At 37.2% G+C, this 24,228-nt stretch overlaps 1 protein-coding gene across 1 annotated transcript; it reads left to right on the top strand.

The window, feature by feature from the left end:
* The first annotated feature begins 1,097 nt into the window (after positions 1 to 1,097).
* On the top strand, positions 1,098 to 22,845 carry LOC143863113 (uncharacterized). Its single transcript, XM_077373876.1, has 3 exons — positions 1,098 to 1,487; positions 20,494 to 20,686; positions 22,470 to 22,845. The coding sequence occupies exons 1-3, from the start codon at positions 1,434 to 1,436 to the stop codon at positions 22,598 to 22,600; spliced, it is 378 nt and encodes a 125-aa protein (XP_077229991.1). The 5' UTR covers positions 1,098 to 1,433; the 3' UTR covers positions 22,601 to 22,845.
* Positions 22,846 to 24,228: the final 1,383 nt, after the last annotated feature.

Genomic DNA, 24,228 nt, shown 5'->3' on the forward strand with positions numbered 1-24,228 from the left:
ACGGCAAACCATTAAAAGGAGTTTAAAACGGCATTTTAAAAAGAAAAACACCGTTTCTGCTAACTATGGTTTATACAGCCACACATCATGCTGGTGGGCCAGGAAAGATCTTCAGTAGGAGTTTTTATTTAGTGTTAGCACATATAGTTAGTACTATAGAGCCTACACAGTAGGATGATCCAAACTGTCCATTTATATGGTGTAGACTCGTATAGTCCAGTATTTTCAAAATGTACTATACGGCCCACACCATAGGAAGATCCAAACCGTCCATTTGATGGAACACAACACAATTAGGTTGTGCCCCCAAAAATAATTTTCATAGGTTGATCCAACCCTCCAATCTATAGAGGTTTGTGTTCCTCTATAGATCAGAAGACTAAGATGAGTTCCTCTATAGATCGGAAGGCTAGGATCATCCTATGATAATGATTTTTTGGGCACAACTTGTTTACTTTGTGGCCATGGGAAGGTTTTGATCATCTGGGCTGTACAATAGTTTTTGAAATATTTCAACACAAGAGTAATGCTAGGGAAACTGAGAGTAGGACTTAAAAGGGGATCAAACAAATTGTTTCACGCCACAACATCAGTAGTGACGTGCGCAATCCCTTCGTTTGGTTGCTAGTAAAAAACATTGGATTTTGTGGAAAAAGGGAGGTGACATCAGCTTTACGTTGGAAGTCTCTTCCCTCTCTCTCCACTCATATTGACACCCTTGTCTAATAAATGCTTGTCCCCTCCCTTATCTCCTACTCTCCTCCAGTTTTAGGTCCTACTTTATATCATTTTCCTTCAACAAAAATATATAGAGAGAGAGACTCTTAGCGGCTTACACCATAGGATGATCTAAACCGTCCAAATAGGTTGTGCCCCAAAAATCATTTCCATAGGATGATCTTAGCCCTCCGATCTAGAGAAGAACCGCAAATTCTGAAAATACCTGTAGAACGGATGGTTGAGATCGTCCTATGGAAATGATTTTTTGTGGCAACCCCTATTTACGTTGTGTCGTTGTGGCGCATCAAATGGACGGTTTGGATCATCCTATTCGGTAAGCCCATTGAAACCTACAGAGAGAAAGACAGAGGGGGTGTCCAAAGTCAAAAAAAGGGCCTCTTTTTCTTCTCCTTCTGGTTCGAATCCGTGGCAGAATCTCATAATTCCACTTCGAATCACTCAATCTGATCTTACGCAGTATAAATTCGCCTCTCCATTTCTAGTCCACCACATTCACCTCTCTCAAACCCTCTTTTTTACGATTCTTTTACAAATTTTCTGTTTTATACACAGTTATAAATCCCATTGGCAAAATGCTTAGATTTTCTAATCGGCCATTGATTTTCTCTCAATTTTCTGTGAAATTCGATGCGTGAAAGTTTGCGTAGGGTTTCTGAAATTTTCTTAGGGTTTTTCTCGAGGCAATTCGAGAAATGAATAAAGTGCGGCCTCCTGAGCCTCTAGATTTCTTCATCTGGACTGTTGAGGTAAGTCTTTGATTTGATTTCATCTGATTTGTTTCCATCTTTTGGTATTTATTTCATCAGATCTCTATTTAGGTTTTATGAACTGTATTGAAATCGGCTGATTTTGATGTAATACTGTAGGAATATAAATTATTTTCAAGTTTGATCTGAAATTTCCGAATTTGTTACTGAATTTGATACTTAGATTTGCACTTTAAAAGACGCAATTTTGGATGCAAGTTTTGATTTTTTCGGCTTATTTATGATTACGTTTGAAAGAAACAACATGCAGTGATTTGATAGTATTTCTTCATCTGGACTGTTGAGGTAAATCTGTTTCAGTGGATCTCTATTGAGGTTTTATGATCTGTATGGAAATTGGCTGATGTCGATGTAATACTGTAGGAATAAAAATAAGACAAGGAAAATCATTTACCAGTGTGATGGGAAATTTCGGAATTTGTTACTGAATTGTGCACATGGAGTCTCGTAGGAACAAAAATAAGTTGAGGTCACGTTTGGATACCCACAAGATTTAGATTTGGATTTAGTTGATATTTTGAACTGGATCAGATCCTTAGATTCCAAATCAGCTACAACAGTGCAAAAAATTCTGATTTTCAAATCTGTTCTGCGAGACATATTTGGAAATCAATATTTGTGGCAACTTCCTTCACCGTCGCTGCTCCTCGACGTTGCTCAGGCAGCAGCGAGACATCCCTCCCTCCCTCCCTCTCTTTCTCTCTCTCTTAAAACATGATCATGAAGATGATTGATGTATTTGGTATCCAAAACTCAAACCCAAATCAAAATACAAATGCATGAGGTATCCAAACGGGCCCTGAGTGAATTCATTTTCCAGTGTGATTGGAAATTTCCAAATTTGTTACTGAATTGTGCATATGTAGTACTGTAGGAATAAAAATAAGACAGTGGAAAATGATTTTCCTCCGTGATCGGAAATTTCCTAATTTGTTACTGAATTGTGCATATGTAGTTTAATACTTTGATTTGCACTTGAAAAGACGCAAATTTGGATGCCAGTTTTGATTTTTGGGCTTATTTATTGTTACGTTTGAAAGGAACAACATGTAGTGATTTGATATTTTGTCTCTACAGCGGACAGTTGATGTATATTTGCATGTTGTGGAAGCCTTCAATGCTCTTAGCTTATATGTTTTTCGACTGTTAAACGCTTGGGAGTGATGCCGCATATAAATTATATTTCAATCAAACATGTTTGTGATTATTTGGTTTGTTCATTCTAAACTAGAAGGCGGTTGTATGGAAATTCACCACCTTTTTTTCCTGAGTCCTGTTCAATTTTGTGTCTACAATGAGTTGAATGGCCCTGCAGACATGGTTGAACGCAATAACGCAGAGGCCTAAAGTTGAGATACCAGGGAAGATATTCCCCTCTCAATATATTAAAATTAATCAAAGAAGACTAGAGTTGGTGCCCAAAATATTGAGGGGATGCGGTTATTTGGTTAGTGTATTGTATTTTTTTCCTGTTTGCATGTTTTCATTGCTGCATACCCAGATGTTAAGCTCTTACAAGTATTTTTATTCTGATATGGATGATATCATAGCTTCCCTAGGAATATATCTTTGCTGAAAATTGGTCAGATTTATTTTGATTATTTATTTATATTTATTCTTTCGAGTGATAGCTACAGAAAAATGTATTTATACCCAAAGAAAGTACGATGGAGAAGGGGATGGGGATTATTTATTTATTCTTTCAAGTGATATCAAAGGCAAAAATATATTTATACCCAAAATAAGTACAAAGGAAAAGGGGATGGGATTTATATATAATGATGTTTTGCATTAATGAACACCTTTTGAAGGACTTGGCTCATTGCATTTCTCCTACTTCATAAACATTCTTTCTTGAGTTCAATTGAAGCCTGCAAGTGTTTGCTGGAAAGAGAATTATGATTGTCTACCATAGTTGTATGGTTCTTGAATTTTGATCAAATAAACCATCAATAGAAGCTAATAATCTTATGAGACTCATGACTTGTGCTGAACACACAGACATACTAATTAAGGGTGCAACTCGGCTAAGGTTGGTTCGGGTTTAGGACAACTATAGGTTGCATTACCTCAGCCATCAACCGACCCAACTCGAGACTCATGTTGAGGAGGGTCAACTAACACTCAACTCACCTCTAAATCTCACAACTGTAGCCCAACCTGATTTTTTTTTTTTTGAATCGGGTGAGGTTGGATTCGAGTTTTGATATGTGAGCTACAACCATAACTACAATTAGAAACCTACAGATATGGAGAATGACCCAATGTTTCTACCACATGAACATACAATTGAATTAATCAGAAAAAAATAGGAGAATAGTGAGTTCTGATGATAATCAAAAGATGTTTTTCATTGTTGGTATTAATTTGAGAATAAAGAATTACAGTAACAAGCGAAAGTGAAAGAGTAACAGATGCAAGAGATTCTGGGCAGGAAGTCGGAAATTACCATGAAAACTCTATTTTCAATATCGAGGATGAGGAGATCAAAAGCGTCAGGAGCATAGTTTAAAACTGCAATGAAACTATTGGTTGTGTTCTTCAAAGTGCTAAGTAAACTATGACCTTGAATAGATAAGTAGAAAAAAGTAGGGAAAAAGGAAGAAAACTAAATTTTAATAGGAAAGACATTTCTATAATGACATTGGATAAAATGAAACATCTACAACAGCTAAACTGTCTAACAAAAACATATGATAGAAAACCATAAATACGGAAGAAATTTATACATATTGAACACATAATAGTTTTTGAAGAGAACAATGATGATTCTGAGGCTACGGTTGAAAGTTGTGAGTTTCTATCCAGTTGTAAAAAACCTTTCTGTTGTCCGTCTCTGCATCATATAAAAAGCTATGATTTGGCCGACACTTTGAATTTATTGCTGACCCGTGTCCACACGTGTCGACACTCCTTAGACACTTTTAAGTGTACTGCTAGAACTGTTAGTAACTTTATATGTATGTACATGTATGAGTGTGCCATTATTTCTAGATTTTTAGGGGTTTCTATGTTAGATACCTCGTATGTGTGTTGAAACTTGGCACACAAATCCGTCCACACATCATGATTCTATATACTTTCTATTTTAGCCGTGTCCCCGTTTCTAAATTTTGGAAGTTTGCCGTGTCCGACACTCGTGTCCTTGTCGACACACGACACTCCTGTCCGTGTCCACAAATCGTAGTAAAAAAAGTAATTAATTTCTGGGCGATGATATTTTCACTCCATGCAGTACGCATTCGCCCCCCTTGTAACGTGAACACTGGGCAACTTTAACGCTTTTTTACATCAAATCACATTAAAAGGGGGGCGAATGCGTACTGCAGGGGGTGAAAATATCATTGCCCTAATTTCTTTGGAAATGATATCAGCACATCAATTTTTTCTTACAGACGCGCTGTAGTTTGTCTTTTCTTTTCTAATTGGCTTGTCAGAGGTTTCTAGGAACCGTAATAACCTTTTAACATCTCTTTAAATACTAGAAGTCTAGAAGACAAGACAAGCAAGCACATGTATCGAAAGATGGATGCGTTGATATCATTTACCTTCATAAATACCATGGTTTTAAATTTCGGCCGAAAAGTTTCGTTTCAACCGAAATACTTCGTTTCAGCTGAAATATATCGGTTTCGGCACAAACCAAAATGAAATTCACATGAAGTCGTTTCTTTACAATATTTCGCCGAAATTTTACTGAAATTCCGAAATTTCAGCCTAAAATTTCATTTGACTTTAAAAAAAAAATTTAAAAATGTACACCGAAATGTTATAATTTCTACCGAAATTTCAATTGAAATCGCCGAAATTTTGGCCTGAAACCGAAACATTTCGATTTCGATGGTGGCCGAAACCGACACCGAAACCGAAATTTAAAACCTTGATAATACAGTTATACTATTATAATTAACAATCTAAGAACTACGAACAGTTCAATAATAAGAAAAGAGAGCAAATTCATGACCTATAACTTTAGACATAAAACAGAAGTCAAAGTAACTTTATATGAGAAGTAACTTTATATGAGATCTTCAGAAACTTGTTCCTTACTTTTATCCTCTCCTCGGTTAGAAGATAAAATAAATAAGTAATGTCGTCAATCTCACATAATATAATTTGTAGTTAATTTTTTGATGAAGGAATGATAAGTATAAATGTATACCTGCTGTAGATGTACGTGGTATAGATGATGGGTCATCTCTACTTCTTTCTCTTGATGGATTTCTAGTTGATAAAGAGATCCTATGTAAGCCATCTGTAAGATATGTTTTCAGAAGGAATAAGTTATTTTAATATCATATAATGTCAACATTACAGGGTTCATATATAATTGGAAATTCAGTTGTAATGAATATACTGTCGATCAAGGCAAGCAAGCAATGCGTGGCTTTCTTCACGGTAATCAATATCGATTGTTGATTGTATTTTTATGATAGATGTCCTAGTTACAGCCAAGGTTTAAAATTACGGTTTCGGTACCTGTTTTGGACCTTGAAATTTCAAATTTTCGGTCGAAATCTGGTACAAAAAAACAATATTTTATTCATTATTAAATTTCGGTGAAATATTAAATTAATATTTAAAAAAACAGATTTTTTGTGTCAAATTTCGGCCGAAATAAATGACCATTTCGGTTTTGTGTGGTCTCGGTGTCGGTCTCCACCGAAATTTCGGATTTCGGTACTAATTTAAAACCATGGTTACAGCAAGCTAGTTCTTTTCGTCAGACACAATGAATGAATGAATACATATTTTTCTCCCAGACAGTGAGAGGTGATACGATTCATAATTCGAATATGATCATCCTTTAAGTAAGAATCATATAAGTGAGTAATTTGTTACTTTGAAAAATAAATTATATTTTAAAAATATGAAAATAGTGTATAGTAAATATAAAAAAATAGAAGTTTACTTCAAGTATTTGCGGCTTTAATTATGTTAGGATATCTTCAGGACATGTTGAGCTTACTCATGAAAAAATGTCACATTAATTGATCGATGACTTTTGCCCTTAATAGGGATGTGAAAAGTTTATCACACATATATATGTTAGTGTTAATTGATATGACTATTTAAAGTGTAAGTTCTTTAAGATGAATCATAAAGAGGGTAATAAAATATTATGTACCTTCGAATTAATCTAGTATTTTCAAATCCGCACTTTTGACACTTAAGTGTATCATCCGTTGTAATGATTTTTTATTTGCATATGATACATCCATCATATGTAACTAACTTATCTATATTTATTTGTGATAGAACAATAGTGATTCAAAAGTATGTGCCATATAGGTTAGAGAAAATATTTTTAGTATTAAAATATTGAGAAATATAAATGTGATATTTAGTACATCAGAAAATTGAAGGTGTATTTAAGAAAACAGTAATTGATTGTCATACTTAGGTCCATCTTGGTTTAAATGGGTATACGGTTTAGAAATATTGACTCTCTTCGCAATGGTCATTGTAGCTACAATACTTGGTGGCGATGATGAAGAAGATAAGAGTCTCATGACAAATGCATTCACTTTTGTATTATCATTGATCCTATAAAGAATAAAATAAAAAATCTAGCATATATATGAGGAAAAATTATTAATATATATACATTGATGTATTCTTAGTATCAGTCTATCAGTCTGCCTGCTCGTACACCAACCGGATTAATTGATATCGTAGTATATGTTGTACTCGACAAAGAAATACCTAAAAAATATTATTTAATTGGAATATCAATAAAGGTTAAAAATAGAAAAAGTATAATTATTTATTGTATAGGTTGTTATACATACCCTAATCAAAAGTTGTATAGTATATTTACAGAGAAAGTAGGTTGTTCTATACACCCTGATCAAAAGTTGTATAGTATATTTATCGAGAAAGTATATTTAATTATAAAAAATTGGAATATATTGACTGTTAGGAGTAGGTAACATGTTCCCTGTCTTTATTTCTATTAGTTCTTTGTTTCTATTGCATTCTATCTCATCGTTTCACATTTTGGTATGCAATATTTGAGAATCGCCGTCAATACCTCGGTGTAGATCCGAGATAATCCTTTGTTTCACAGCCCTGGGGCTATTTACAACTAGCCAATTTAAAATTCTCAGGTGCTAGTCAAAGATGCAGTCATCGATTTTTCCGAGACACCACAATTACTGCGAGCAAACATATTAATGATGAGGAATGCATTTTTGCTTTGGTATCCTACTAATACGGCTTTGGTAAATATAGTTAAAATATATTTTCTACTATACAACTTTTCATCAGGGTATATAACAACCTATACAATAAGTAAATATACTTTGTATGTTTTTAACATTTATTGATATTCCAATTAAATAATATTTTTTCTTGGTATTTATCTGTCGAGTACAGTATATACTACGATATTAATTAATCCGGTTGGTGTATGAGCAGACAGACTGATAGACTGATATTAAGAATATATCATTCTATATATTAATAATTTATCCTCATTTGTATACTAGATTTTTTTTTATTCTTCATAGGATCATTGGTAATGCAAAAGCGCATCGCATGCATCTGTCATAAGACACTTATCTTCTTCATCGCCACCGAGTATTGTAGCTACATTGCCCATTGCAAAGAAGGTCAATATTTCTGAACCGTATACCCTTTTAAACAAAGATGGACTAAAAGTACGACAATCAATTACTATTTTCTTAAATATACCTTCAATTTTTTTATGTATAAAATATCACATTTATATTTCTCAATATTTTAATACTACATGCTCCAGTGGTTTGAGCCATTAGATGCTCTGTTGTCATGAGGTGTAGGGTTCAAGACTGGTAGATGGTAGAAGGAAAGCTCACACAAATGTTTTCTCTAACATATATGGCACATACTTTCGAATCACTGATGTTCTGTCACAAATAAATAGAGATAAGTTGTATATGATGGGTGCCTCATATGCAAATCAAAAGTCATTCCAACGGATGATACACTTAAGTGTCAAAAGTGCGGATTTAAAAACACTAGATTAACTTCAAGGTACATAATATTTTATTACCTTCTTTGTTATTCATCGTAAAGAACTTGTACTTAAATAATCATATCAATTAATACTAATATATATATATATATATATATATATATATATATATATATATATATATATATATATATATGTGTGTGTGTGTGTGTATGAGATAAACTTTTCAGATTCCTATTAAGAGCAAAAGCTATTGATCATACAAGAATAATTGATGTGAAATTTTTCAATGAGGAAGCTCAATATGTCTTGAAGATATCCCCATGCAATTAAAGTCGCAAATACTCGAAGTAAACTTCATTTTTTTACATTTACTATACACTATTATCATGTTTTTAAAATATAATTTTATTTTTTAGAGTAACAAATTACTCACTTATATATGGTTCTTACTTAAAGGATGATCCAGTTTGAATTATGAATCATATCATCTCTCACCATTTGGGAGAAAGATATGTATTCGTTGTGTCTGACAAAAAAAACCAGCTTGCAGTAACTAGTACATCTACCATAAAAATACAATCAAGATATTGATTATCATGAAGAAAGCCACGCGTTGGTTGCCTTGACCGACAATATATTCATTACAATTGAATTTCCAATTATATTAACTCTATAATGTTGACATTATATGATATTAAAATAACTTATTCCTTCTGAAAACATATCTTACAGGTGGCTTACATATGATGTCTTTATCAATTAGAAGTCCAAAAAAAACAGAAATTACCCATCATCTATACCACGTACATCTACAGCAGGTATATATTTATCCATATCATTCCTCCATCAAAAAATTAACTACAAATTATATTATATGAGATTCACGACATTACTTATTTATTCTATCTTCTAATATTCTTAGGCAATTATATATAGGCTTCTAATAGTTACACTGATAACCTACGACATTATTACAAGTGGAGTTAGAAACCGAGAGGATAAAAGCAAAGAACAAGTTTGTGAAGATCTCATATAAATTTACTTATGAATTCTGTTTTATGTCTAAAGTTACAGGTCATAAATTTTGCTTTCTCTTTTCTTATTATTGAACTGATTGTAATTCTTTGATTGTTTAATTATAATAGTATAACTGTATTTATGAAATTAATTATTCCTTTTATATGATGCAGAAACGAACGGAAATGTTTTTTACAACATGATAGAAACTCACTTCTTTCAACCGCTGCCTCAGAATCATCATCGTTCCCTCCAAAAACTATCATGTATTCAATATGTATAAATGTCTTTTGAATTTATGTTTTGTAGGCAATGTAGCTGTTTCAGACGTTACCTTTTGTCCAACGTCATTGTATAAATGTCTCTCCTGTTAAAATTTAGTCTTCTTTCTTTTTCCTACTTTAAAAATGGTGGCACAGTGCACGAGGCTGCCACCATTGCAGGGTCTGGGGAGGGCTAGATGTACCCAGCCTTACTTCTGCTTTGCAGAGAGGCTGTTTCCATGACTCGAACCTGTGACCACCAGTTCACAATGGAGCATCCTTACCGTTGTGCCAAGGCTCGCCTTCTTTTTTCCTATTTCTTTCTACTTATTTATTCAAGGTCATAGTTTATTTAGCACTTTAAAGGACACAACCAATAGTTTCATTGCAATTTTAATTATGCTCCTGATGCTTTTGATCTCCTCATTATCGAGATTGAAAATAGAGTTTTCAAGGGAATATCTGACTTCATGGCCAGAATCTCTTGCATCGGTTACTCTTTCACTTTCGTTTGTTACTGTAATTCTTTATTCTCAAATTAATCCCAAGAATAGAAAAACATCTTTTGATTATCATCAGAACTCACTATTCTTCTTTTGTTTCTTATTAAATCATTTGTAGGTTCATGTGGTAGAAACATTGGGTCTTTTGACTAGCCCACATAAGATCTAGTCTTTAACAGATTAATCATGGGATAGAAATTGAATCTTTAAAGAGAAGTTTTGGCTGTCAATAACTAGCCCTACGTGTGAACTTGAGAACCGGAGGTAAAAGATTATGTTTCGCTGAATAGGATGACCGATCCCTAGTGTATCAAATTACTCGATGAAATAAGAAAAATTATAATAAGTTTTAAATAAGTTATCCACTTAAAACTAAAGAGAAAACTACAAAGCTACCCTTATGGGAAACAATAATAAAATATGTACACCTCATATATTTCGTGGCCATGATATGCACCCAATGATTTTTAGAAATTCGATGATAGATATTGAATAAACATGAATTAGGGTAGTTTAGTCGTTACTTGTAGGCTTAGGGGTATTGTAGTCATTGTACACATGATGCCCTATTTGGGCCTATTTATACATCATTTACATGAGGAGCTCCCTAGTGGAGTCTCTCCATCCTTCACTCTTCTTTTTCCTCACTCTCTAACCCTAGCTCATTTCTAACATGGTATTAGAACGAAGATCCAAAGGGAAAGAAGGAAAGAAGAGTATTCTCTCCTCACGACATCTCATCCATGTATCCTTTCCCTCTCCCGCGTATTTTCTTTTTCTTTTTCTTTTTTTGGTTTGGGTTTTTGGAAAAACGTAAGATATCACGCTGGAAGATCCCTAAAATCTCTCCCTGAGATGTTCTCTACAAATTTCTCTCCACATCTCTCTCGGTATCTCTTGTGCGCAATTTTTTTTAACTCCTTTCTCTCTCTCGTGTTTCTGATACGTGCCTAGATAGGTCTCATTTAGATTGAAATAAATTACTTAGTTATTTTAGAGAATAAGATCAGATCTTACTAAATCTGACATATTTAGTAGCTTGATAGATTAGAATACTAATTTAGTATAATCTTTACTTAGTTATTTTTATATTTATCATAAGATCTTTCTAGATCTTTCTATGTTTATCTTCGAGTGCTTTATATAAGCACATGCTATTGTAATGGAAAGGAATGAAAAAATTATCTTAGAATTGTGTCTTTTTAGCACATAGGAGGACTGATCCTTCCCTCGAAGTGGATCAAGAGGCTGATCTTCCCTCTAAGAAGATCAATCACGTTACGAACCGATTTGGGTTCGTAACAGTTTCTCCCTCCCTGTTTTTGGGTGAAACCCCTAAAATCTCTCTAACTCTCCCTCAAATATCTCTGTCAATCTCCTCCAAAATCCCCTCATCAGATCCCTAAATCCTCTCTCTCTCTCTCTCTCTCTCTCTCTCTCTCTCTCTCTCTCTCTCACTCCTCTCTCTTATGCAAACCCAGTTTTGGGTTTGTCGTGACCTCCTAAAATCTCCCTCCCTCTAGTATACTCTCTCTGTCTTTCTCTTTTTATTTACGACAAACCCCTTTGGGTAGCTGTAAATCTCCACTTTGTTGTCGTAAATCGCAGCAACAACAACAACAAACAAACCCATTATTTCCTATTTTTTATATTTTTTGGCCTCTTTAGCTCTCCACTCAAAACTCCCACTCTCAACTTACAATCTCAAATTCCCCTTTTGGACCATACTTTCTCACCACCATCCCATTTGGGGAAGCCAAATGGCTCCCAATACACCTAAACTCCCTCCAAATCTCTTTCTTTTCTCTTCCTTTGTTTTGTTATTCAAGGTGCACACCAAGTGTTCGATGAAATGTTTGAGAGAGGTGTGATGCCTTGATTGTCTTCTTTTCGTTGCAAATTGAAGTTATTCGACCTTCAACTTGAGGGGGGTGTTGTAGTGTTATCTTGTAGTTCTTGAGTTGTCCTTTTTCGTGGTTTTGTCCTCTTTGTTGTCTTTTATTTTTCTTCATGTAGTTCTCTTTGTTTTCTTTTTCTTGCAGAGTGTTGTCTTAATATTGTCTTTTTGAGGGAGTGTTGTCTTGTTTTTCATGTCTTGTTTTCTTGTCTCTTCGTGTTGTCCGGCTTTATGCCTTATCTCTTCGTGTTGTCTTGATATTGTCCTCCTTGTCTTATTGTCTCCGGGCTCATGTAGTCTCGCCCGAGGGGGAGTATTGTTGGTGATTATGTTCCTTGTCTCTAGGTGATTATGTTCTTCATCTCTGTGTTCTTGGCTTTATGTCTCTCTTTTCCGGGCTATGGTTTCACCATCATTGGTCGGCTCTCTTACAGGCGACGGCTTCGTTTTCTTGTTGACCTTTCTTTTCCGGGTGATGGTTTCCCCATCGTTGGTCGGCTCTCTCACAGACAACGGCTTCGTTAACCATTGACCTCTCTTTTCCGGGCGATGGTTTCCCCATCGTTGGTCGACTCTCTTATAGGAGACAGCTTCGTTTTCCCGTCGACCTTCTCCGGGCAATGGTGTCCCCATCATTGGTTGGCTCTTTTCAGGCGACGACGTTCATGCAGTCGACCTTTGCCTCGAGACGATGGTGTTCCCATCGTTGGTTGGTTATCTTCTCCTTTCTTTTCTTCTTATCTTCAGGCGACGATGTTCATTCCGTCGACCTTGTTACCGGACAATTGTTTCCCCATCGTTGGTTGGTTTTCTTCTTTTTCCTTTCTTCTTCTCTCCAAGCAACGGTTTCCCTGTCGACATTGTCTCCGATGGTTTCCCCATCGGTAATTATCTTCTTCTATTGGCAGTGTGCTGCTTAGCTGGTGTTCCCGTTCGTAGTGCTTCGTCGTTGCTCATGTGCGCACTTTTGGTGTGCCTATTTTTTTTTTTTTGAAGAGGTAACGAAAATTGCATTATATCAGAGAGAGAGTACATAGGGCTGAGACATCCCCAAGATCAACAATGACAAAGCAAAAAGGCCCTACCCATAAGAGGGCCACAAAAACCCGAAAAAATATTTACAACATTGTATTAGAGGAGAGTAGCAAAGAGTCGCGATCCACCCCATCCTTGGCAAGCCCATCCGCAATATCATTATCCGATCTATGAGTATGCTTGAGCACAGGTCGAATAGATGCCACCAAATCCCTGATCTCATCAATCTTGAAAGTGAGACGCCAAGGGCCCCAAGCTTTGTTACCGGCCCACGCAATGGTATTAGATGAGTCTCCTTCAGCAATGAGGGGTCCGTGATCATTCAGGGTGTACCACTGCAAACCAAACAAGAGAGCCTACACCTCCGCTCCATTCTCGTCGCAGTCCTCCAGTGGCCCCGAGAAAGTCATAAAGATATTCGTGAAATGGTCCCGGATAACACCCCTGATACCAGCCCTTCCGGGGTTACCACGAGAACTGCCGTCGAAATTAAGTTTAAACCATCCCAGAGGGGGAGGTTTCCATTGAGGTAGTATCTGAAACACCGCTTTCCGCTCGGAGGTCACCACCGCCCAATTTCTAATCAAATCCATGGAGGAATAATGAATACCACCTCTTGCTTTGGCCCAGCTTATGATGGTGAGTTTAATGTCAAAGATCACCTTTGACCAGCCCCGCTCCCTTCCTCTAAAAATGCGGTAGTTGCGCTCAGCCCATAGGTGCCATACAATCGCATACGGGATTGACAACCACATGGTGTCACCAACCCGGCCGGCCAACACGCCCCACCAATTTTGCTCGCTAGACCGTTGCTAGTTCGTGCCATGGCGCCTCCATTGCTTGTTGATATGCAGATTTGTTGTTCACCATGCTCTCATTCGGGGGGAGGCCTGTTTGGTCACTCCCGCCGTTGTACTACTTCAGGGAGAGTTGCTCATTTTTTTATCGCCCATCTTAATGTTATTCACTGTGGCCGTAACTACTTTTATTATGCTTTTAATTATGTATTCACCACCAGCTTGAGGAGTGTTGCCAAGCTGTGTGTATTGGCTTATTGTACTTTTGTTGTATGGTCTCTTTTTGTTATACCTTTTTAGTTGTTGTAGTCTCCTTTGTAGCAAGCTGGAGTTCCATAGTATATACACTCCAGCTTGAGGGGGGATGTTGAATAACATGTATTAGGGTTCATTACTTGTAGACTTAGGGGTATTGTAGTCATTGTACACATGATGCCCTATTTGGGCCTATACATACATCATTTACATGAGGAGCTTCCTAGTGGAGTCTCTCGATCCTTCACTCTTCTTCTTCTTCCTCTCTCTCTAACAATAACTCATTTCTAACAATAGAATATAATTCTTGAGAATCACTGTAGACGTTATGAGACATTTTAAAATTTTCCCTCCAATCCAAGCTATCATGGTTCCACGCACAAAAATCAAAACGTACTACAGAGCCTCGTTTACTAGCTTATGAGTGTTGTGAGGGGTGGTGAAAAGATTATGTTTCGTTGGATAGGATGATTGAGAAGGGGAAAAAGGGAAGGGGGGGAGCTTGCACATGAATTTATTAACGGTTCGCGACAAATTTCACATGCATGAAAAAGAGTCACACACATAAAATGCATTGAGATCAAATTTCCCTCTTGCGATGAGGTTTTATTAATTTTGGTAGGGATCGTACACTTCCGGCTCTATCGGTCGTTAATTACATTTCTTGAAGAAGAAAATACCTCTGATTATCCATCAAGAGGTTCCCTATCTAAGTACAACTTTTGATTATCATCCCAAGGGAGAGTGAATTTGACTCTGATGATTTTCGTTTCTGAGTTATTTTCGACTCTTCTGTAAAGAATTCTCCCGGAAGAGAGAAACCTTTGAGTCATTTCAGATGATTTTATTTATACTCTTTTCTAAGAGAGTTATTCTTTAACTCTCTTGAGTCATTTCATCTCTCCCGGATCCCGGTAGAGAAAGGTCTTCTCTTTTTAGCCTTCTGGAAGAGACTTAAAATGTTTTCTTGTTCATCTTTCTCTCGGCTCCCGGCAAAGAAAGGTCTTTTTTTTTTTTAAAGGCGACAAATATATATATATATATATATATATATATATATATATATAGAGAGAGAGAGAGAGAGAGAGAGAGAGAGAGAGGAAAGTGTTGGTGAGCTTAAGCTCACCAAACTTATGGTGAGCTTAAGCGCCCCAATCACATGGGTTCCACATTTTCTGTGGTGATCCAAACCATTCATTTGCAAGGCCCTATCATAGATAGGGTGTGTACCAAAAATCAGCTCCATAGGATCATCCTAACCCCTCCATTTGTGGAGGACAAAAATGGGCAGATTTGTGGACAAATAATGTCTGTCCATTTTGACCTCCATAAATGGATGGGTTAGGATGATCCTATGAAGCTGATTTTTTGTACACACCCCATCTATGATAGGGCCTTTCAAATGAATGCTTTGGATCATCCTAACAAAGTAGGCCCCAATGTGATTGGGCGCTTAAGCTCACCAACACTTTCCCATATATATATATATATATATATATATATATATATATATATATATATATATATATATATATGTATAATAAATCTAACCAAAATGTTACAGAAACTAGGGACCAGTAGTCCCCTGCATATTTACAGCGTCAAGGACGCCAAGAAACCAAAAATCCCCAAAAAAACCTTATAATTTGTTGTTCGTCAAGGGCCCACCCTTCCACACTCAAAACAAAAAACCGTAAGAACCAAAACCCTAAAAAAGGAACCTCTTATAGAGACTCCCCTTAAGATGAACACCTCTGTAAATCCGTCAGGAGCCCAACTATTTCAGAAGAAAATACCTCCTCATCAAGACTGATGACCGAGAGTTCCCCATCCGATGGTTCTTTATGTCTTGATGCCTTCTTCCTAGAAATCATAGCCTCCAGTTTTTGGATCCCCGCCTTCTTATCCTCCTCCCACCGAAGAAGTCTAGAGGTCTTTTCCTCTGACATCACCTTTATAAAGAAGGGATGTTTGTGCATGGGAAAATGAGTTTCTTTAACGTTGCGTGACCCAGTCAAACTGAAAAATACTTCTGGCCTTCTGTTGGCCGCCTCTTTAAATAGCTCCCATTGATGTTTTAGAAAATCTCTAATGACTTCTCTATGAGTGGGCGATTGTTTGGACGCTAGATCCTCATTATACACCATCGATTTCATCCCTCAAAGAGTCCTCCATCTCCGATAATTCCATCACTCGATTCCTCTTCCAGCCCGGGACCAGGGGATTCGACGAAGATGACCATTATGAGGACGAAGCATTCTGGTTTTCCATCTTGTGTATAGGTGTAATATTTCCTTCATTCGGGTATATTAGAGGGAAAACAAAGAGGCAAGGAAGGTAGTAATGATGAACCGCCTTTGGAGGATTACTGACTATATTCCAGGTGTCCAAACTCACAATGAGAATTGCATGCAAGATGCCAAGATCTCCATCTATCATAAATGAATATTAATAGCGCCGAACTAGCCATTTCCGGCCAATAAAGATAATTCTTTACGGCTTCCCATTATATATTAGAGGTCCAAAAAATGAATATTATACTCATATCTCGAAGATGTCCTTGGAGGTTCGTCCCAAAGCAGGTGTTTCAGTCATTCCTTTGTTAGCAGAGAGTAATCATTCAGCAAGTTGACAGCGACGCTACGTCGCCAATATCAGAATAAGATATTACCTTCCCAAACACAATATCCTAACCCCAACCAAGACTAGTACACCCCTCATCCACAAGCAACACATACATTGGGTAGCAAGGGGGCTCCAACAAACCTCGTCTTATTTATCTTTAAAGCTTCAACCCCTTCCGATGTGAATTTCAAGGGGGTGCCCCTTTTGTCCTTGGATAATCTTCCACAAGATGACCTCCCGACGGAATCATACGTGTCCATTCTGAAATCTGGTTTCCCTGGACGCACATTTTGCGTCCTTCTAAGTTCCGGAAATGTTCCCTGGGTGGGTAGTCCAGAAGTCCCAGGCCTATTGGTACCCATATCTTTCCTTAACTTCGCAAGTCTACACTTCAGTAACTTTTGACGTAAGGAGCTGACATGCCAAGAAGGTTGTATATTCCTTTTGGACCCACTCTTAGTAGGTTCCGATGACTTAGCGAGGGGGCAAACTAGACTAGGAGGGTTTGAAAATCCCAAAGCCCTGTCGCCATTCATGCGAAGGGACAGAAAGGAGGGAAACGCAGTACCCTGCAAGTGGCCTAACGCTATTGTCAGGTGATGGAATTTGAATTTTGAATTCGTGCGCCCATAGGGTCAATGGTCTCCCTACCCAGAGATTCTAAGCAATGCGATGACATTGTCACCCGCACCGCCGGTAGGTTTTCCGGGATCTCAGAACCAATCTTCTAGGGGTCAAACTCAAGAATGGGAGGGGTCCTTCCAGATTGAGGATTATGATTTTCGGTTTCAGCACCCAACTGACGATTATTACTCCGAATTTCAACTTCGACAGAGTAACATTGGCCCAATGTTCGGATCTGGATAGAGGGTGGAAGTAGCTTCCACCACGGAACGAGCCTTTTAGCTGATACGAATGACATGCAATGTTTTTGATCCCCTTCCATTTTTAGTTCCAAGACTCGACCGAGTAAGCTACCTAAAGCTTCAATTGTTGATACGGCCCAAACATGAAGAGGGATGCCATAAAAATTAGTCCATTTTGCCTCCACACCTTGGACATACTCTGGGCTCCAGGTAGAGAGAGAATGCAATTTGCTATCCTACGCTTCCATTCCTTTGGCCAAGATCATAGCGGCTTCCTCCTCCGACTCATACATAAACAAAACCTCATTCTTTGATAATTCTCAAGGATAGGAAAGAGAAGGGATATTCCAGGATCTCTTAGCCCACTGCCAAAGGTCATCAAGGGATCCAGATGTATTCTTCTTACCGGTGAGGCATTTTTTAAGGGTATCCAGTCTTGTTTCCACTTCCTTGCCCGAGATGAATAAAGACGGAATACCCCCCTCAATCCGAGAAGAGATCGTCCCCGAGTCAAGCCATCGGTCAGCTTCCTTATTAGCGTTATCCAGTGAGGCATCCGGGTTGGTTTTTTCCTCACCAGATGAGAGAGTACCCTCCATTCTAGTCAGATGGCACCTCCGGCATTTGTCCCTCCATCTGAAGTTGAGATAGTTACAGGATGAGCAATACCAATCCCCGGATCTCCGATTTGAATTCTCCTTATTTCTTCTTTTCCTTGACCCCCTTCGTGGATATGAGATTGTAACTCCGAGTAGGTGATCCTGATTGTTTTGCTTACACCTCTACAGCAACGCCGCCATTTGAAGTTCCAGTAAGCACAGGCTAAGCAAAACCAATCCTCCGCCATGGATGGATGATTGTCCCTAATATATATTTCTTCTGAGAAAGGTCTTCTTTTCATCTTTTTCCCGCATCCCAGAAGAGAAAGGTCTTCTGGTATCTTTCTCCTGTACACCGGAAGAGAAAGGTCTTCTTTCATCTTTCTACCGTACACCGGAAGAGAACGATCTTCTTTCTGTTGAGTCTCCTGAAAGAGACTCAAAAGTACTTCTCTCCATTTTCGATGAGGTTTGCAAAAATGGAAAGAGAACTACTGTTAGTTTTGGAAATATTTACCTTTCCTTTCTTTCTTTCCTTGCTTCTTTTGCTCTTCCTTTGTGTAACCTTTCCTCTTCTCTTCCCAGGATTGGATCCCTTTTCTAAAGGATCGAATCTCTATTTATAGAACTCTCTTGAAGTGGTTGGTAATTGCCACCTCACCCCTTATTCCTCAACTTCACGATCTTCACTTCCCCTTTTGTTGGGAGTTACATTACTTTTTTTTTTTTTTTGAAAAGTGGATGACTCACTTCTTTCTTTGCAAAAGTTACTGTGTTCCCTAAAATTTAGGGATTTCTCTTCCCTTAGTCGTAGGCTCCTTTCTTCGTTTTCTTTAGTCAAGTATTTTGACTTTACATTTAGGGAAATGATTTCATCGCTCACTGTTTTGATAAACATACGCTCCACTTGTTTGTCGTGTAGTATTTAAAGGGCTTTAAAAGCTTTTTGAGAACCGTAATATTCCTCTGGCAGCCCTTTAAATACTACACGACAAACAAATGGAGCGCATGTTTATTAATATATTGGAGTGCAGAAATCATTTCCCTATATTTATACTTTTTCACTCTAGGGAATAACGTAATGTGTAGCCATCCCTTCTCTCTCTTTTCTCATTTTACAAAGATATTTCACTATTATACCCTTTTTTAGAAAAGTCCGAGTCCAATATTAACCGTCTTTTAGTTTTTCTTTTTGCTTTTTTCCATGTTGTGCCCTTTCAAACTCTCTTCTCCTCACTCCTCAGGACACACCCAAGAACCTGTTGACTCTCACCTCTAACCTGCCACTAATTTTCACTCAAAAAACACATATAAATCAAATTTTGTTCACTTTCTTCAACGTTTGACAAGCTATAGACAATTGGGCGATGAATTTATTGGTGACCCAATTCAAGTCATTCCAATTCTTATCCAGGGATTCATTCAGTATGGCTAGGACTCCCTCTGTGATAGAGTGAACCACCAATAGAGATTCCTTGTCCTGCAAGACACATCAATTCATGTTGTTCAGAAGATATGGGGGCCTACAAGACACTGAATCACATTTTTCTCAAGAGTTCTTGAGAACCTTAAGCATCATTTCTGAGCCTCACAAAGCCATGTCCCTCGACAGTTCTTGCTTGAGCGTCACTTGTAGCTATGGGAGGGAGTAGGTGAGACTCACATGCATGTGGTAGCGATAATGAGTTAGCCAGATGGAGAGAATTAAAGAACTCAAAAGATGGAAGGACAGTAAAGGGGGAAAATAAAAGAAAATTACAGAATCACCAAATGCCTAAATGTATTATAATCTTAGAAAAAGGAGCCCTTCTGTCAAAAAATTACTCAAAACAATTAAAATGACCATATACTAGTTACAAAAACAAAATTGGAAGGCTATTTTTTTGTAAAAGGCAAAGGTACAAATCATTTTAACTGGGTCATCCGACCAGGTAGACAATGGAACTATTTGCAAATCATTTCATTTTATTAGGGTATCCAGATAGCACACATTGTCAATTACTGATATAGTATGCAAATAACATCATCTAACTTCAGCTTGTTCACCTAGGATGTGCAAAGCAATTATTTTTCAGTTTTCACCCAAGGAGGCCCGTGATATTAGTTCTAAAATCAATATAATCCTGCATATGGCTCCATGACTCAATCACTTTGGCCTTGTTTTCAGGATGTTGGATTGTGGTTGGAAGAGATAAATCTTGGAAACTACCGCGAGATTTTTAAAGATAATGGTGTCAATGGAGAGTACTTGGAGAGCCTATCCATGTTCACTACTGAACAGATTCTGCGCTTTATTAGGCGCTGCCACATGAAATGGGGAGACTTCATCACACTATGCAAGGAACTCAGACGCATTAAAGGTTATATTCTTTTCTCACCCTCGTGCATGCAAGTTTTATATATGGGAAAAGTATTAGGATGATCCTATGGAGTCCCATTAAAATGGACAGGTTAAACCTCCACAAATCTGTCCATTTTAAACCTTCACAAATCAAAGGGTTAGGATGATCCTATGGAGATGAGTTTTTGGGCACACCCTATCTATGTCAGGGCCCATCAAATGAATGGTTTGGATCACCCTACCTATGTGGGCCCCACTGTGTTTCTGGTCGAAGAACCAGAAACACGTATTCAGCCGATTATTCTCTGGTTCACCTAGGATATTTATATCTTATATATTTTATACAGAACAATGCCACATGGTTTCATAGACATGCATCTTTCTTGTGATTTCACAGAAGCACAAATCAGACTTCAAAAGAATAAGTGATGTTCCAAGCACTATAATTCTTTTAGGAGTTTACATGTAAAGCATCGAGACAGAACGCCCATTAGATATATCAACGCCCATTAGATATATCGCATTTATTATATGAAAGAGGAAGGAAACCCATCTGTCTCTAAAATTCATGGAGACAACAGTTTCGTTTGCCATTCTTGGAGAAACTTGAGAATGCCCTTTTTCTTTTAACATTAGAAGCACGGGTACTCTCCTAAGGCCCACGTACCCGTGTCGGGTGCGTATCGGGTGTGGGTGCTCTTGGGTACTCTTTGGGTGCGTACCGGATACGCACCCGGGTTTGTGTATGTATCCGGTGTGCACCCAGTTCAAATTAAATCAAAAATTACAGATTTACAATAGAGGGGTTGTCCCAATTAACAAAAGGGGGGTTGAATATATCAAAATATCTATAATATATATATCCCATAAATAAAAACCCAACAACTTTGAAGTAATATTAGATTTTAGTGAAGTAATATTAGATTTTGGTGATGTTATTGTTAAATTTGTTCTCCAATTAAATTGTTAGAATTTTTTAACAAAATATTTATTTTTTTATTTTTATTAATATATAAGAAAATATAAAAATATATTATATTCAGCTTACCCCCAACGTACCCGTATCCTTCTTCTTCTTTTTTTTAAATCACGTATCCACGTACCCGTATCGTGTCATACCCGCACCCCGTACCCGTATCCGTGCTTCATTGATTAGAACTTTATAATGCATTAAAAAAAAAAACAGAACTTTATATCGCTGTACATACTACATACTGAAAGGATTGTTTAAAAATCCGGTTAAGTACCCAGAAAAATTACCACCCTCAAGAGCTGGCTCGAGTTGAAGTTTCGAAAGTGTTTTACTAGATCTTGCAATAGATTTTTTTTTCTAATAGATTTCTTTTTCTGATAGGTAAGCTGGGATTGAACCTCTGACCTCTTGGTTGAGAAATTTGCCTCTTACCAACTGAACTAGAGGCTCAACCGCTTGCAGTAGATTATTAATACTAAAAAAACTCACTAGAGTATTCAGAAATTCAATTGAGCAACAAAATTGATCAAGTACTTCAATAACATATTCGAGTATTCAACTACCTTGAAAATTTTAGGCTATGAAATAGGTTAGTGAACTTGAAAAAAGCAATCAATTACGCTGACCAACTTAGTCAAACTGGAGTTGAAGCCTTATAAAATTTGAAGTGATTTGAATTTTAAAGCCTTAATCAAGAGATATCTCTATATGGGAAGGAGAACCAAAACCAAATGGCATTAGATTCAGAACATTCGGCTTTGTACCCTAATCAGCATTAAAGACTAAAATGGGATTATGTTCTTCATTGACTGACTAGTTTTATCTACAGTTGCTTGCTTGAAAGGGGAACAAGAAGTCCGTCAACCATGGTGGGCTCCACGATGCCTGTCGCCAGTCTTTGTCAATGTGGCGAAGCGCAACAGACAGTCTCGAGTCGTTTCATTGAAGCTGGAACCGTGATGCAAGCCCCATGTGTCACTAGGTATGTAATGTATGTTTTCATACAGTTTTTTCTTTTCTTCTCACACCTTTTGAAAAATATATGGCCTTGAACAAGTTTCTTCCTATGTTCCAAAGCTTTCTGTTTATTTATTCGTTCTGTTATTCATGTTGTTAATGTCTACTTCTATAGAACAGTGTTGATGAACTTAAACAGATTCCAACTACTGTTTGTTGGAAATTAATGGTAATACTGGTTTTACGTAGTACAATGTGTTTGTTCCATATTGGTTTATTCATCTACAATTTTTAACCATAGATTAGGAATATTTTGTTCATAGTCATATCAAGTTTGTGTCCATCATCGACTTGCCTGAGTTGACTCTGTTTTACCATAGTTTAGCTTCCTCCCGAGTCTGAGTTGTGCTCTACCAAGTCATTCAAAAACTCATTTGATTCACTAAAGTTTACTCTGTTTTACCTTTGTCAAGTTTCTATCCACGTCTGAGTTCTGCTCTACCAAGGTAATCAAAATCTTGTTTGACACTTTGACTCACCCGAGTTAATGAACAATGGACCACATAAACCCTTACCCGAAAATATTCCAATCATCTGATCTTAACATCCAATAATGCGTATTTAGTGTCATCAAGAATTACATTTAAGTACACACTGCTGGACATTAGAATTGCAGGATTGACATGATTATTAGGCCATAAGTGATCCAAAGCAATGCCTATCAAGTGGATGGTTCAAATCAATAAAATGTGAGACCCACTACTCCTTTCTAGACTGTAGCATTCCTCATGGTTTGGATAGTCAATAGGGTTAGGATGAAATATATAATGTTTGGTCGTGTTATTCCAGGATAGGTCAGATCGCTGTTTTGATGATCTATACTATTCATGCTATAAACAGACCATACCCCAATGACCTTTCCTGTCAAATGATCTTATCCCCAAATGGGCTTTTATCCTCAGAGTTAGAAATCCTTGGATAAGCTGTTGTTGAACGTGTCAGTTTTGTGGAACACCATTCTCCATTTCCATTGTCCGCAACGGAAAAAATTGCAGCGTTGCGAGAAGGACTGAAGAAAATGCCTTTCACTCCGTTTCTTTCGACGAAAAAAATGGATGTAAAATTTATTTTATGCTCCTTTTTACAACATAAAACAAAATTTACTAGAGCGTAAAAAATGGATGTAAAAGTTGTTTTAAGTTACTTTTTACAACATAACACAAAATTTATGAGAGCAATGTTCTAGTGAAGTGAGTCCTAATTGTAAAACAATGAGGCGCACCTGCATTGCATAGGCTGGGACCTACCTTCGATTGATCTGGATTGTTGGGCTGACCTTGGATCTCCATGGCGCAAAAAATCATGCTTTACAATGATCTTAACTGCCTAATTGCAATACAAAAAACCATGTACTTCTAGTGAAATGCGTCCTAATTGTAATACAATGAGGTGCACCTGCATTGCATAGGCTGGGACCTACCTTCAATTGATCTGGATTGTTGGGCTGACCTTGGATCTCCATGGCGCAAAAAATCATGCTTTACAATAATCTTAACTGCCTAATCAAGGGCCCACAAATCAATGGTATTCAGCATTAAAAAAAATTGCATTAATCGGACTCTTTGGATTGT

The sequence above is a fragment of the Tasmannia lanceolata genome, unplaced genomic scaffold, assembly GCF_043159265.1.
Source record: "Tasmannia lanceolata isolate RefF3 unplaced genomic scaffold, GAP_Taslan_0.1 ptg000003l, whole genome shotgun sequence".
Taxonomy (NCBI): domain Eukaryota; kingdom Viridiplantae; phylum Streptophyta; class Magnoliopsida; order Canellales; family Winteraceae; genus Tasmannia; species Tasmannia lanceolata.